The sequence below is a fragment of the Calonectris borealis genome, chromosome 1 (genome assembly GCF_964195595.1).
Source record: "Calonectris borealis chromosome 1, bCalBor7.hap1.2, whole genome shotgun sequence".
NCBI classification, from domain to species: Eukaryota; Metazoa; Chordata; class Aves; order Procellariiformes; family Procellariidae; genus Calonectris; species Calonectris borealis.
The window spans coordinates 220,472,160-220,485,038 of record NC_134312.1 but is presented as its reverse complement, the minus strand read 5'-3'; the positions used below and the strand labels follow the sequence as shown (position 1 = coordinate 220,485,038).

The window sequence follows — 12,879 nt, the reverse complement described above, 5'->3', positions numbered from 1 at the left end:
AAGGAAATAGCAGAGTGGAAGAGATTCGCTAAAATAAATACACAAAAGCTGGGATGCTTCAGTCAACCCTGAATCAACTTAATCTCCATCTCCCACTCTAAAATGCCTTGTGTTGATAATCGTGCTTAGTGATTCTTTGCCAACACTCAGACAGACTTTCATCCTTCCAGAGCAAACAGAAACACACGACTCACAGCAAAGGCTCCCCAGTCCAGCACCCTCCCTGGATCCCTCCGTGCGCTAGCAGCATCCCCATCCACCAGCCCTGATGGAGGGGCGTTTGCAGGGATCCCTGCTACACAAACAAGGGGAAGACGGGAGAGATGGAGGGAGAAGGGCGAGTGCTCCACACTGTGTGCTCCCTGGACAATGTACTTGTGTGTATCGTACACTGATAACTCCTGAGAGCCACAGGACACAGAGGAGTGGCTGTGTCAGGGCCCAGGTCTCAGCTCTCAGCCTGGCAGATAATCTCCTCCATAACTGATCAAGATTCCCAAAGCATCCTAGCTCTATCAAGGTCAAAAAGCATGCTGTGAATATTTCCTTTTGCATTACTGTAGCAGTGGGCTTGCTTCCTTACTCTGAACAAAACATGTGCCTGAGTCACGGCATATGAAGGCAAAGCATCAGGATCTGAGCGCATAGAAAACCTTAAGGGACAGAAACCAGGGCACGTCTCTTCAACCCTAGACCGTGGTAATGGGAAGGAAGATGCAAATAGGGTTCACTGAGCACCAGCCATCAGTGCTTGGGTGGAAAAAAAATATGGGGATTGTATCTTGGACCCAGTCTGAAACTAATGCTGTCTCTGGATCAGCACACGTGCAAGAGGGAGTGTTGTCTGGGTCTCATCTGGGAAGACCCGTCCTTTTCAGAGCCCCACCAAACAGCACCAGCACTGAGGACTGTGCCTTGCATGCATGTGCATGGTTTGTCTTCAGTGCTACCCACACCCCAGCAGCCTCATTTCATCTGTCCAGTGTTGCTGCACCCCGCCCAAAACAAACAAAAGGGGCTCATGCCCACTGCATCAAAGGACATCAACATTCAGATCTTCCCAAGAATCGTGTTGACCTCTCTCCACACCTATACAAATTAGCCAAAAGGTGCCAAGCACCCTTCTGTGGCCCTGTGGCCAACTGGCATGCACCTGCTATGCCCCCACGCTAAAAGTCTTCTAGACTCAGAAACAAGGTGGCCACACTGAAACTGCCCCTGCTAGCCCCCAAAACGCCCAGGAACTGTTCGGTGTAGTCCTCCCTTGTCTAAACCATACCAGTGACCACGCTAGCAATTTAACAGTGTGGACAGTCAAGCAGTAATGTCCAGGACTGGTCCTGGTTTATTTTTCTAGTACTTACATAGCTTTTCAGCCCCGGCTACCCCGAGCTACTCAACGTGCGTGGAAAGTACACGGAAAATTGCGTGCATACCGAAACCTGCTCTTCACCTCAAGGAAAGTCACCTGCTTGGTTTCCCCCGAGAAATGTGCTCTGAGCATCACCCAGGCTGGTGAGGGGGGGTGGTTTAGTGGCAGGGGTGAGACGGAGAAGACCTGGCTCAGCCTTTGGCTGTGTTCATGACTTCAAGCATGCCGCTTTATTTCTCCACCCTGTTTCTCTCCTCCCTGTCTTGCTCGATAGGGGATAAACTTGCTGGCAGGGTAGAGCTGTACCGAGTTCAGTGAATCCTGGAGTGTGTAGGTGCTTCTTTAGCAAAAATAATCAGAGTTTTGGGTCATTTTTCAAGCCTTTTGCTGCCTTTCACTTACTAAAGGAACTGAAGAGAAAATACAGGCAGTGGGGGTTAGTGCTACACTTGCCGTGTGAGCACAGCCCCTCACCAGCCATCAGGCCTTCTCTCGTTCTCACTGCTTGTAGTTCATAGTTTCCATGGGCCTGTCCAGCATACAAAGCGTTTTGTCGTAGGGAGAAGAGATTTGCACCCGCAGCAGGAGAAGCTGTGCTTTCTCCTCTCAGGCCCAGGAACGCTGAGCCCTTCCAGCAGGTCGACACTCTGGGATGGCAGGCGGGAACCAGACCGGGTCAGCCAGCACGTCCCAGGCTGAATCCCTCCTGGTCGGATTCCTTGGGGTCCACGAGCACAGACTGCTCCTCCTCGTCCCTTTTTTCTTCCTGTACCTTCTGATCATCACAGCAAACTCCATCCCCACCTACACCGTGGGAGTGGAGGAAGACCTCCATTCCCCCATGTATCGCTGACCACTGTGCTCCAGACGGTCGGTCTCTGCAGCTCCAGCACATTCGTGCCCAAGATGCTGCTGGGTTTCCTCTCTCCAACATCTCGCTGGGGGGGCTGTGTGGCCCATGCTTCTTCCCATACTTCTTCATCACGTTGGATTGCAACACCCTCCTTCTCATGGCCACAGGTATGTGGCCATTTGCAACCCACTGCACTACACAGACGTAATGACCAGAAAATACCTGTCCCGGTTATCCCTGGCTGAAGTGGTGAGGAACATCTCTTTCGTCAGTCCTGCGGTGATCCGGGCATCCAAGGTGCGCTTGTGCCATTCTAATGTCATCAAGCACTTGGTCTGTGAGCAGATGGCCCTGGTGAGCCTGTCCTATGGGGACACTCCAGGAACAAGATGGTAGGACTGGCCACGAGATCCAGCACAATCATCTTCGATTTAGGCTTCCTCCTGACATCCTACTGCAGGATAATCCATACAGCCCCGAAAATGGCTTCTGGGAAAGGGCAGCACAAAGCTTGCCACACAAGGGCTACTCGCCTGCTCATGGTCATGCTGGTGACTTACCTGTCTTCCTCGATAGTCTATCACACAGGGAAGTCTCTGAGAACATGCACAACCTGATCAGAGTGACATACCTGGTACTGCCATGTGGCATCAACTCTATCATCTATGGTGTGAGGACACCTCCTAAAACCTTGAAAAAAAGGTCTGGTGTCAATCCCCTTTGAGGCAGCAGCCACAAGCAAGTGGAGACACACCTCTCTGTGCAGACACACAACATCCTGCGCATCATCATGGAAATGGAGCTCTGAATACCCTCTGTCAGGCAGGAGAAGAGAGTTTGACGACATGCGACAGGAGTTAATTACCAGGGCAAGTCAAAGGAAAAGGAAAGCATTAAAAAGAGACTGTATGTGCCCAAACCAGCAATTTCCAGCTCCTCTGGACCAGCCATGCACTGTCAAGCCTCAGAATTCCCCCTCCACACTCAAACTGCCTCCTACGAGCATCTAACAGTCACTGCTACCTGTGGCAGACCGGTTTAAGATGAGAGATTCAGGCTGCCAAACCACGGGATTCACAGACCACGGGGACGAGAGCATACGCCTAGAATAAGCTCCCTGAAATCAGCCTGACAGATGTGACACCACATCTGGGAACTGCGGGCTTTGGACGCTGTGTCTGGTAGCTTTTCCCTGTCCCAATGCTCAGTGCTGGTCAGCAGTCCATGCTGCGATTAAGATAGCATGCCTCTTCCCAATTGTCCCTGCCGGAGATCTTGCCAGTTGACCCAAGCATGTGAGGGATCAGCAGGACTGACCTCCCTTGCTTCTGAAGGCCCTTCTGGACCTAACTGGAGGAGGGACTATATCCTGCTTGTAGGTGTTCTCCTGGTTGGTACATCGAAGCATCTGATCCCCACACACCCCATCACGAGTTACTCAATGCACAAGAGCGAGAAGATCCCCAGCAACGTACAGTGCTTGGAAAGCTCCTTTCTCCTTGCCCAGGCAAATGACAAAGAGCCCGGAAGATGCAGAGACAGCAAGTGACCAGCCAGCACCCAACGCCCCTCGGCTGCTGCAAGCACCCTTCGCTCGACCTGTAACTGCACGCACATCCATGGGGCTGCGGGGCCCCTTTCTGGCGGGGGCCAGAGCATTTCAGATCAGGTCAGATGGCACCCATCTGAAATTGCTCAGCGTGAGAAGATCCTGCCTTGGGGAGGGGATGGACTCGTTGGTCTCTCCAGGTTCCATCCAGTCTTATTTTCTGCAAGTCCTGGATTCAAAACTGGCAAGTACCACCCATTCCCTCCGCTGTCCTTCCACTGCAGCACAGCTTTGGGTGGGGACCGAGTCAGCCACGCTCCCAGCAAAGTGCTCTCCTCCACCACCGCAGACCTCTGGGCTCAGACTGCTGGACTCGGATCGGGGATGCACCGGAGGTTGGGGAGAAATCCTTAATATGTCTCTCAGATATTGAAGCAATTCAGATACCGTTTATTATTTCATTTACACGGCAGCCAAGATTTGTTGAGATATTCACAAAGAGCCCAGGAACAACCTAAAGAAAGGACGCTGTGCTCACGGCTGCCGTTTCTCCCCCTTCCCCCGCAGCTATCTCACTTAGTCTCATAAAAGCTATTACAAGCCTTCCATCATTTTATTCCTGCTAGGCATCTAAACCTGGGCTGAAATTAATGAGAAGTTAGATGTCTAAACACCTGCATGGTACTGCTACATTGTGAGGACGAGGGTTGTACGGGAAGCCGCAGAGAACAGGAGCTGCCCGAGCTGCAAAATGAATATTAAACAGAAATAGCTGCACAGCAGCATTTTATGCTTGTTACTGAGTTTGACTTCAATGTTGTTGGAAAAAAAAAAATCCTAGGCAATGCAAGAACTCCAGGGAATTAGCATCTTCCCCCAGCATGAGTACCTCATTTTTTACGGAGCACAAATGAGTTCTGGGCAGAAACGTGGGGGGAGTCTGTGAGTACTTCTCTGTATTTGCCATCTGATATTTCTCAACAGCGTCTACAAAAAGTTCGGAGGACACTTTCTACAGCAAGAAAGTGATACATTAAAAATGTAATTTTTAAAATAGGAAAAAAAATAGGAAAGAGCCTTAGGGGGAAAGACGAGCTCCTTGTTTTCCTGCTGCATTGCGGCTGCAGAGTTAAGAATCTGTTACACTTTACTGCCATATATTAAGAAGCATCAGCTCAAACACACACAGAGGGAAAAAGAAAAGGAAGAAAAGTCAGAGCTGCTACAGCTCTTAGTGGCTCAGAGTCAGAGCTCTTACAGTCTTCCCGAGCTGAGCCCAAAACCCAAGTGATGGAGTAAAGCCTGGGGCCAAGAACCAGCCGAGGAGGGCTGCGCTCACCCCAGGAACAGGAGGGGACTTCAAGTGACCTTGACAAACGGGACAGAGCCCGAAATCCACAATACGAAATTCAGCCAAAACCAGTGGGAAGTTCCACACTTCAGGGGGAAAACCAGAGCGTGGTTTCCAAAGCAAGAAGTCCCTGGGTAAGCATCGGGGTGGTAAGGACAGAGCTGGGCTTGGAGCAGACCGTAACCCCGATGAGCCGCAATACAGTGCCAGTACCAGAAAAGACCTGTCTAACTCTGAAGCTTGCTAGCAGCAGCATCGCACACAAGACACAGGTGTTGTTACTCAGCTCTGCTTGATACTGTTGTGGTCTCAGCCAAGTACCGCACCGGGGTTTGGGCACTGCGGTCTCAGACAGACAGAAATGGAAAGAATCCATATGAACCAAATCAATAAGAAAATAACGACATGCAACAGAAGAGACTGGGTTTGTTTTCTTGAATAAATTTCTTGGGAGCTGGAAGGGGTAAACACACTGCTGTTGTCAGGAGGTAAAAGGCTTTTCTAAAGAATGGGGATTTGTTTCTCTCCGTGACTACCAAAAGAAGGATGAGGAGCTTAGTTTGCAGCATCGATAATTCAGATGGGAATTAGGGGAACTCTGAGTGACAGTAATGAAACACAGAAGCAAGGAAGTCACAGAGCATCCTTCATCAAAGGCTTTGACGAGCAGGTTAAATGAGCAGCTCTCAGAAATCACCTGGGTCCTGGCTCCGAGCACACGTTCCTGCGGCCATGCCGTGCTGCGGTTCGACAGCGAGCGGGTCGTGCCCGCGCCAGGGAGAGCGTACCCTGCCACGAGCGCGCGGTCGCTGACCGCAGCTGCGGAAGCTGCTTGGCACACACCACTCGCCACTGGCACGCGTTCGCTGTCGCTAAGCAGCATGCACAGCACACACGTACCGTGCACGGCTGCTGCACGCTCAGCCGCGCTCGGCTTTTCCGAGTAACACATCACACCACAAAATCCCATCCAGGAGACGTGAATCAAAAGCTGTGGGATGAAATACACACCTGAGCAGTGCCCCTGGGGGGGGGGGGGGGAAGCATGAATAAGCTTGCTATGAATAAAACACTCCTTTTGGCTCCAGGCTGTCTACTAGACACTGAGAGCCTGGGATCAGCCTGCCAGTGAGAGTAGGGAGGACAAAAATAATCCAGAGAAAGGCAGCTTTGAGATGGCACACGCCGTGTTCAGGAAGCACATATGTGCCAGGTCTCCCTGTGACTGCAGGGGATGGGGCCCCATCTTCCCAGATACCCCGCCAGCTTTACCTTCTGCATCACCAAACCTCCAGCCGATCACCTCTTGCTGCTGAGCACCACGGATACCAGCAGAGTATCCCCATGGAAGTTGTGGTATGGGATTAGGTAGGATGAATGCTCTGGATATATCTTGAAAAAACAGAAAAGTTAATTTACTAAGCAGTTTTCTAACTCTGGGATAATTTCCCCAGGAATGAGTTAAAGCTACAACACAGGAGAGATCCTGTGTTAGGGGCAGCAGAGAAATAAAGAAAAGATGCTCAATGCTACAGGCTTTAGGGAGCAAAACCTTAGCAAATCTCTACAGCTGGTGTGGTAAAGAAGTCAGGGTTAAAAATACGAATGCTAGAGTCCTTTTGCAGAAGGTGGCTGGAGAGAACACAGAAACAACTCGGAGGAATGGAGGGTGGTGAGGGCAGCAGCCTGGGATAGGTGTGACCCACGCTCACTGCTCTGGCACAGATCCTCGGGCAGGGCCGTGGGTGCAGCCTCACAATCAGCTTAAGCCAGTCCGAACTCCTGCTGTTACGGAAGGATAGTCCGTTCCTCAGCCGCTCCTACCCACCACCTCCCACCGGTTGGCACGAGCAGTCGCAAGGCAGCACAGTCCACAGCAATAAAAGCAATTCCTTCTCGGACTGACAAGAAGCACGGCTGGATGACAGCTACAGCAACACAGGGACGGCAGCATGGTCGGCCCTCTTAAATCAGCAAACATGCACTCTCCTGAACTTAAATTGATTAAATCCCAGCAACAGAGCTCCTGGGCGAGTTTCTCACCAAGAAAGTTCTGCACAGACCCGGACATTGCTAAATCAAGAGCTCACAGGCAGCCACCCCAGACCCGACACCACAGAGAAGCACTGATCCTGTCCTTGCTTGCAGGACAGGCTCAGCACCCACAGCCAGCACCAAGCACAGGGGCCAGGGCCACTCGCATCCCCGGCGCATTAGAGGTGCTGCCGCTGTGAACGGACAGTTGGACACTTACAGAAATTATTGTGGAGGTGGCAGGTCTTGGTGTTACGCTCACCCAGATGTGATGAAGTTCAAGCCTACACCTCCCGTGAACGTGTCCCACACAACTGGAGATGGGATAAGTCCCACCTTCCTGAGGTGGGGGGGACTGCTGCTGAAGGCTACATGAAGATCAGATTCATGCCAGCCTGAGGAAGAACGTGCCCAGCTTCGGTGCCACTGTTTGGGATTCAGCTGGGAGCAGGGAGAGCTGCTTGTGTGCTCAAGGGCTGTTAGAGAAAGAGCGAGCCAGCAGCACAGCCCAGGCTACTTCTTACAGGCAGCTGCTGTCCTCACTGTCCTCAGACTGACATTTGGTCTGACTCGCATGAATTTTAATCTTTTGGTTGCAGTGTCCCGTTATTAGCAAGAAGCATGCTCCTCTTCCAGGCTGCCTCTCTGTAGACATCGCTCCCCAGGAGCGCTTTGGGCCAAGGCAGGCATTGATCCCTGCCTCACGGCCTCAGGGTGAGACGTGTAGGTGGTCTCACCACCTCCACTTCAGCTTTAATAGGATAAAAGGGCAGCGAGCGCTGGCTGTCTGGCGAGGACCCTGGCTATGGAGTGCGCGAGGCTGAAGGGAAGGGTCTCAGCCTGTCTCTTCGCTCAGGATCTCCCACAGACCCCATCGGGCAGCCCGTGCTCAGCACGTTACCACTACGAGCCCGTTAGCTTCCCTCATTCTCCCCCTGCTCCAGGAACCACACAGTCAAGTCGCCACCAGTCTGGGTCTCTAGCATTTAAATCCCTTTCTTTTTCCCTCTTTGTAGTTCAGAGCTATTTCCTAGAGAGCAGCAGCACCTTGCTGTCAAGCGGAGAGATGTTCAAGAGGGAAACAGTCTGTTTAGTGTTGCTTTAGCCCAACCACAGCAGAGGTAACAGAAACCTATTTCAGAAAAGGAGCAAAACTGACCCCACTCAAGCAATGACAGAGCGCTTCCCTGGCTAGTGATAGCAGTTGTGGGATTAAGGAGACAGCAACGGGAATATCTGGTTGGGCTTTAAGGAAGTAAGTGTTTGTCGGAACAGTACAGGCAGCAGGAGACAGCCCAAAGGCCAGGCAAGCAGTAGCCAGGGCAGTGGTTACGGACAAATTGTGTACGGGAGAGAGATGGTGGCTCCTGAGGCCTCCCTCCCACCCCCCAAAAGGAGCATCAGCATTCAGCGCAGCTCTCATCCCCCACTCCAGCACCTCTCTAACTGCCTCTCCTCTCTGTCTGGCAGGGAGCGTTAAGCCCTCTTCATTCTTCCCCCAGGAGACCAGATCAGGCAGGAGTGCTGATTTCAACAGCACTCGTGTTCAGGAGTGCCTCAAAGAGAGGCAGCAGCAAAAGCAAACTGCAAGAACAGGGAGAGCCTAGACCGCAGGGTCCCCTGGGAACTACTCCTCTTCACACGGGGATACATTAACGGTGCGTTATCCAGTTACACCCAACCCCAAAAACTCTCCTTGTGATGCTCGAGAAGCAAAGGCTTGTTTGACCGAGGGACAGCTTACTGCTGACCTGGCTGCAGAAGGCATGCTCAGCTTTGAGCAGCCCTGCCCTTGACTGCAGGAGATCCCACACTGGTCCGGACAGCAGCCGGTCTCGACAGCCCTATCTGCGCTCCACCATCGAGCAAGGGTCAGCGCCAGAGAGGCGGGAGCAGCAGCAGAGGGGAAAGGACCCCATCCATCCCACTGAAGTTCTCCGGCAAAAAAGTGAGAACAGACGGGCGCAAGCATCTCCATAACTTCACTAAACCCATCCATTTCAGTCTAAACAGCAGCTCCTCAGCAGATTTTTGCCTCTAGCCCATACCTTTCCACATACCTGTTGACAGCTTAACACATCCTTTTTCAGTTCTCACTAAACTCCCTCTGCCCCATCTAACAGGTGAAGTTAGCACGTTCTGCAAGAGGGATTCTGCTTCCCCATTAGCCTTTCTCCAGCTCTTGCAGCTCCTGAACTTTCCAAAACTCACTTAGAAGAGGATTTTTGTAGTCAAAAGGCCCTGTCCCCTCAGAATCTTTTTGGTGAAATTTCTTGGGTGGCACAGCTGCCAGGAGTGGCGATTAGACACAACAGTCTTCCCTTGCAAGCAGAGAGAGACGCTTCCCAAGGTATTTGGGGGGGTGCCTTGTAAGAGAAACCAGAAACAGAAGAGAGAGGGCAAGCACTGGGCTAAAAAACAAGACGCGAGAGTTCAAGCCTTACCGCTAGCATAGTCCCAGGTTTGCCCTGTGAACTCAGCATACTTCCTTTGCACCTTACTGAAACACAAACTTGGCATTACTTCAGCCTCTTCCTCGCGTTCACCATAAGCCCTAATCTTCAGAACGACACAAAGAAACAGAGTTAAACACCCTACTAATCGTGAGTTAAGCACGATTGCCCCAGCAAATACAGGGTTCCGCTTACATGCCTCATTTTACACCAGAGCCTTCAGACAGTTCTCTGGAAGGAACTGTGTGCAGGAGGTGCAGGGCTCACAAACAAGGCCCCAGCCTCCAGCTGCTACAATTCATTTTTAATCAAAAAAAGTGTTCCCAAGATACCACTGCTCATTCCTTTGACATTCCACATTTTATTGAGTTTGGCTGAATTAAAGGGTTAGTTTATGGTACATGAATTCAATAAATACTTAAGAACCGGATGATGAAGCCCCATCGCATTAAAGCAGGGAGTTAAGTACATGGGTAAGTAAAAATGTATTATTTTTAAAAGATCAAATAACTAGCTTTTGAAAAAAGACAGCGTGTGCACTTCAGAAGGCTTTCTGGCCAAGAAAGGCATGGAAGCCCATTACCAGCAAACTGACTGATAAATTAGAGTGGGTTTTTAATACAGAATAAAATGCACTGGAGCAGTTCTGCCATTTCCTGGTCAGAACTGAAAAGGAACATTTACCAAGCACAACGCTCTGCCCTTCAGGCTGGATGAGATGAACTCCCCAGGTAGCAACACACTTACCACCAGCCTGCACCTTTAAAAAGCTTTTTGGAAAAGGAAGAGGAAGGGACAAGGAGAGTACGAAATGGTGGGAGAAGGATCTCACTGGCAGATGTGCACACGCTCCAGCTTTCTAAGCTTAACAGAAACTGCTCCTTTGCCATGACAGACAGCATAGCAACACACCTAGCCTAGGATGTTTTCCTGCTGTCTTATCACAGCAAAGGAGAAGATATCAGTCAGGTCCGCTTCCTTCTCTGAAGGCATGCGTAACAGTCTTTAGTAAATGAAAAGAATTGTCTGAAGTCCCCAGGACAGATCTTTAAAGTAAGTGGCATTAGCACTTTCCCTGTCTGTTCAGGAAAAGTCCTGCCTATAGGGTTCAATGTAAGACCATGCAAGAGCACTTAAGTTTTCAGGAAGCCCAGCTACTAAAGCAATATACAAACTTCTTATGCACCCTATCCATACCTCTGCACCAACCCCCAATTGGATGGGGAAACTACAATACACTACTGTGATCACCCCTCCTGCCACAGTTCCAGCAAGCCTCTACATCTGAAGTTATACTAGATGCTTCCATCTTAGAAGGACTCCAGCAAGGTGGAATGGCTTTGCTGGCACTGCAGGGCAGATCCATTAGGAGCCACACATCATACACTCATCCCGGTTCTCCAGGGAGCACACCATGGCTGCTTTATTCCTCTCCTTCTCCTCCTCTTCCTTGGAGGCCTTCTCCCGCTCTCTGAGTTTCTCTTTGTTCAGGGTGAACTGGATGGGGTTAGCAGCTGGTTTTGTCCTTAGATAGTACATGCCAGTCTTCAGACCCTGCAGAGCAAAAGCACGAGCCTGAGAGCTGGAATCAGCTGGAGGTCAGGCAAGCAACACAGCCAAACTGAACTGCTGAGGCCGAGCTCCCTTAGCTCGGACCACTGTACCGGCCTCACAACCATCCGCAGCTTTATTGCTCAAGAGAGATATTCCACTAGCAAGACTGGATTCTTGGAAGGAAATGACCGTTTACCCTTCTAAGAATCAGCGAGTCCAACTTTTCATGAAAGAAATTATCAGCCCCCATTTGCTATCTGTTCTGAACAAGCCCCCCACCCCGCCCCTTCCAGATACCTGCTTCCACCCGTAGAAGTGCATGCTGGTGAGTTTGCCGTAGTTGGGTTCTGCAATGTGGATGTTGAGAGACTGGCTCTGATCAATGAAAGCTCCTCTGTCTGCTGCCATCTTGAGGATAGTTTTCTGGGAGATCTCCCACACTGTCTTATAGAGTTGCTTCAAGTCATCAGGAATCTCAGGTATATTCTAAAAGGAACAGGAAGAGTTTTCCAACGCAGTGTAACCAGTGACTGCCCAAATGTTCATATTTATAAAATAAAATTCTTCACCAATTGCTGAGACTTCAGCAATCTTGACTAGAACTAAGGCTTTTTGCAGCTGAACTGAAGCCAAGCATTCTGTATCTGAAAGCACCCAAGCATAAAGAAACCTTACTTGCTGAAACAGGACAGCTTATTCTGGGGATTTTGAGAAAAAAAGCTGTTTGCAAACAGACCATTACTGTTTTGTCCTAAGTAGTTGGAGGTCTTACAAAAAGCAATCCAGCAGCTAGTACCCCACCCCAAAATTCATGACAAGTGGGATGCACTTTGTTAGCATGCATGACTCCAAGCACAACAGTCACAGCAGCATTTCAAACTCCACAGCATAAATGATTCATCCCACACAGACTCTTCTACATGTAACTTCTGGATCGGGATGTCATATACTCAGCTCCTGTCTCAAGCCTACTCCCTGCTATGAAATTACCCCTTTATAATCTTTATGAAAATGGGAATCCAAACATTTGCAGGATCTGTATAAAGTAGCGCAGCCTGACTGGGTATTTGTTCTAGCAATAATTAGCAATACATTTCCATTGAGCTTCTCTATGACATGGGCAGGCTCCAGCAGGAACAAAGATCAGACACATCCCCTCATATTTCTAATGGAAATGCTGCACATCACAGCTTTTCCTCCCCAGGCTAGCTGAGTCACTCATATACAGCAGACCTCAAAAGCACTGTGTGGCAAATCAGCCCCCCAGCCATCCAGCCAGCACTTCCCAGACTAGTAGCAATCCCTGCACCATTCTCCCTGGTTTTTCACACATACCTGGATAGAGCCGTTGTGAGCAATGATTTGGTTTTTCATCTCCTCATTCCACAGGCCCCTCTCTGTGAGATCCTTCAACAAGTGCGGATTCACAACCTGTAAAGGGCAAAGGCCAAAGAATGAAAGCACTGTATATTCTGCTAAACTATACGCCCTGCCTTATGGCACAGACACACCTTCCTAGAGGAGGCAAATCTACCCCAATGTGCACAGGTTTTTAAATGGTTAAACGAGACCTTGTACAGTTCTGACAAACTTCCACTCTTCAGTCAGGCCCAAGGTTAAAACAACAGGGTAACAAATGCAAGATGCTGCTGGCCATTGCAGAACACAGAAGGCTGTCTGCAACGCCTGGCTGACACCAACCTGGGGCTAAAC

General features: G+C 50.2%; 2 protein-coding genes across 9 annotated transcripts in view; one reads left to right on the top strand and one right to left on the bottom strand.

The window, feature by feature from the left end:
• The window catches only part of LOC142078030 (hemoglobin subunit epsilon), a 150,576-nt gene that overhangs the window by 99,730 nt on the left and 37,967 nt on the right, over positions 1-12,879 (top strand). The window lies entirely within an intron of this gene.
• Positions 1-12,879, bottom strand: part of RRM1 (ribonucleotide reductase catalytic subunit M1) — a 43,232-nt gene that overhangs the window by 14,333 nt on the left and 16,020 nt on the right. For 2 of the 8 annotated variants that reach the window (XM_075140499.1, XM_075140501.1), the window contains exons 17-21: positions 12,502-12,597; positions 11,464-11,652; positions 11,026-11,166; positions 9,604-9,718; positions 6,398-6,517 (exon numbers count right to left, since the gene is read on the bottom strand). In XM_075140499.1, the coding sequence (XP_074996600.1) occupies positions 6,398-6,517; positions 9,604-9,718; positions 11,026-11,166; positions 11,464-11,652; positions 12,502-12,597 (661 nt within the window). The other 6 variants (XM_075140500.1, XM_075140498.1, XM_075140502.1 and 3 more) reach the window with 6 other exon arrangements.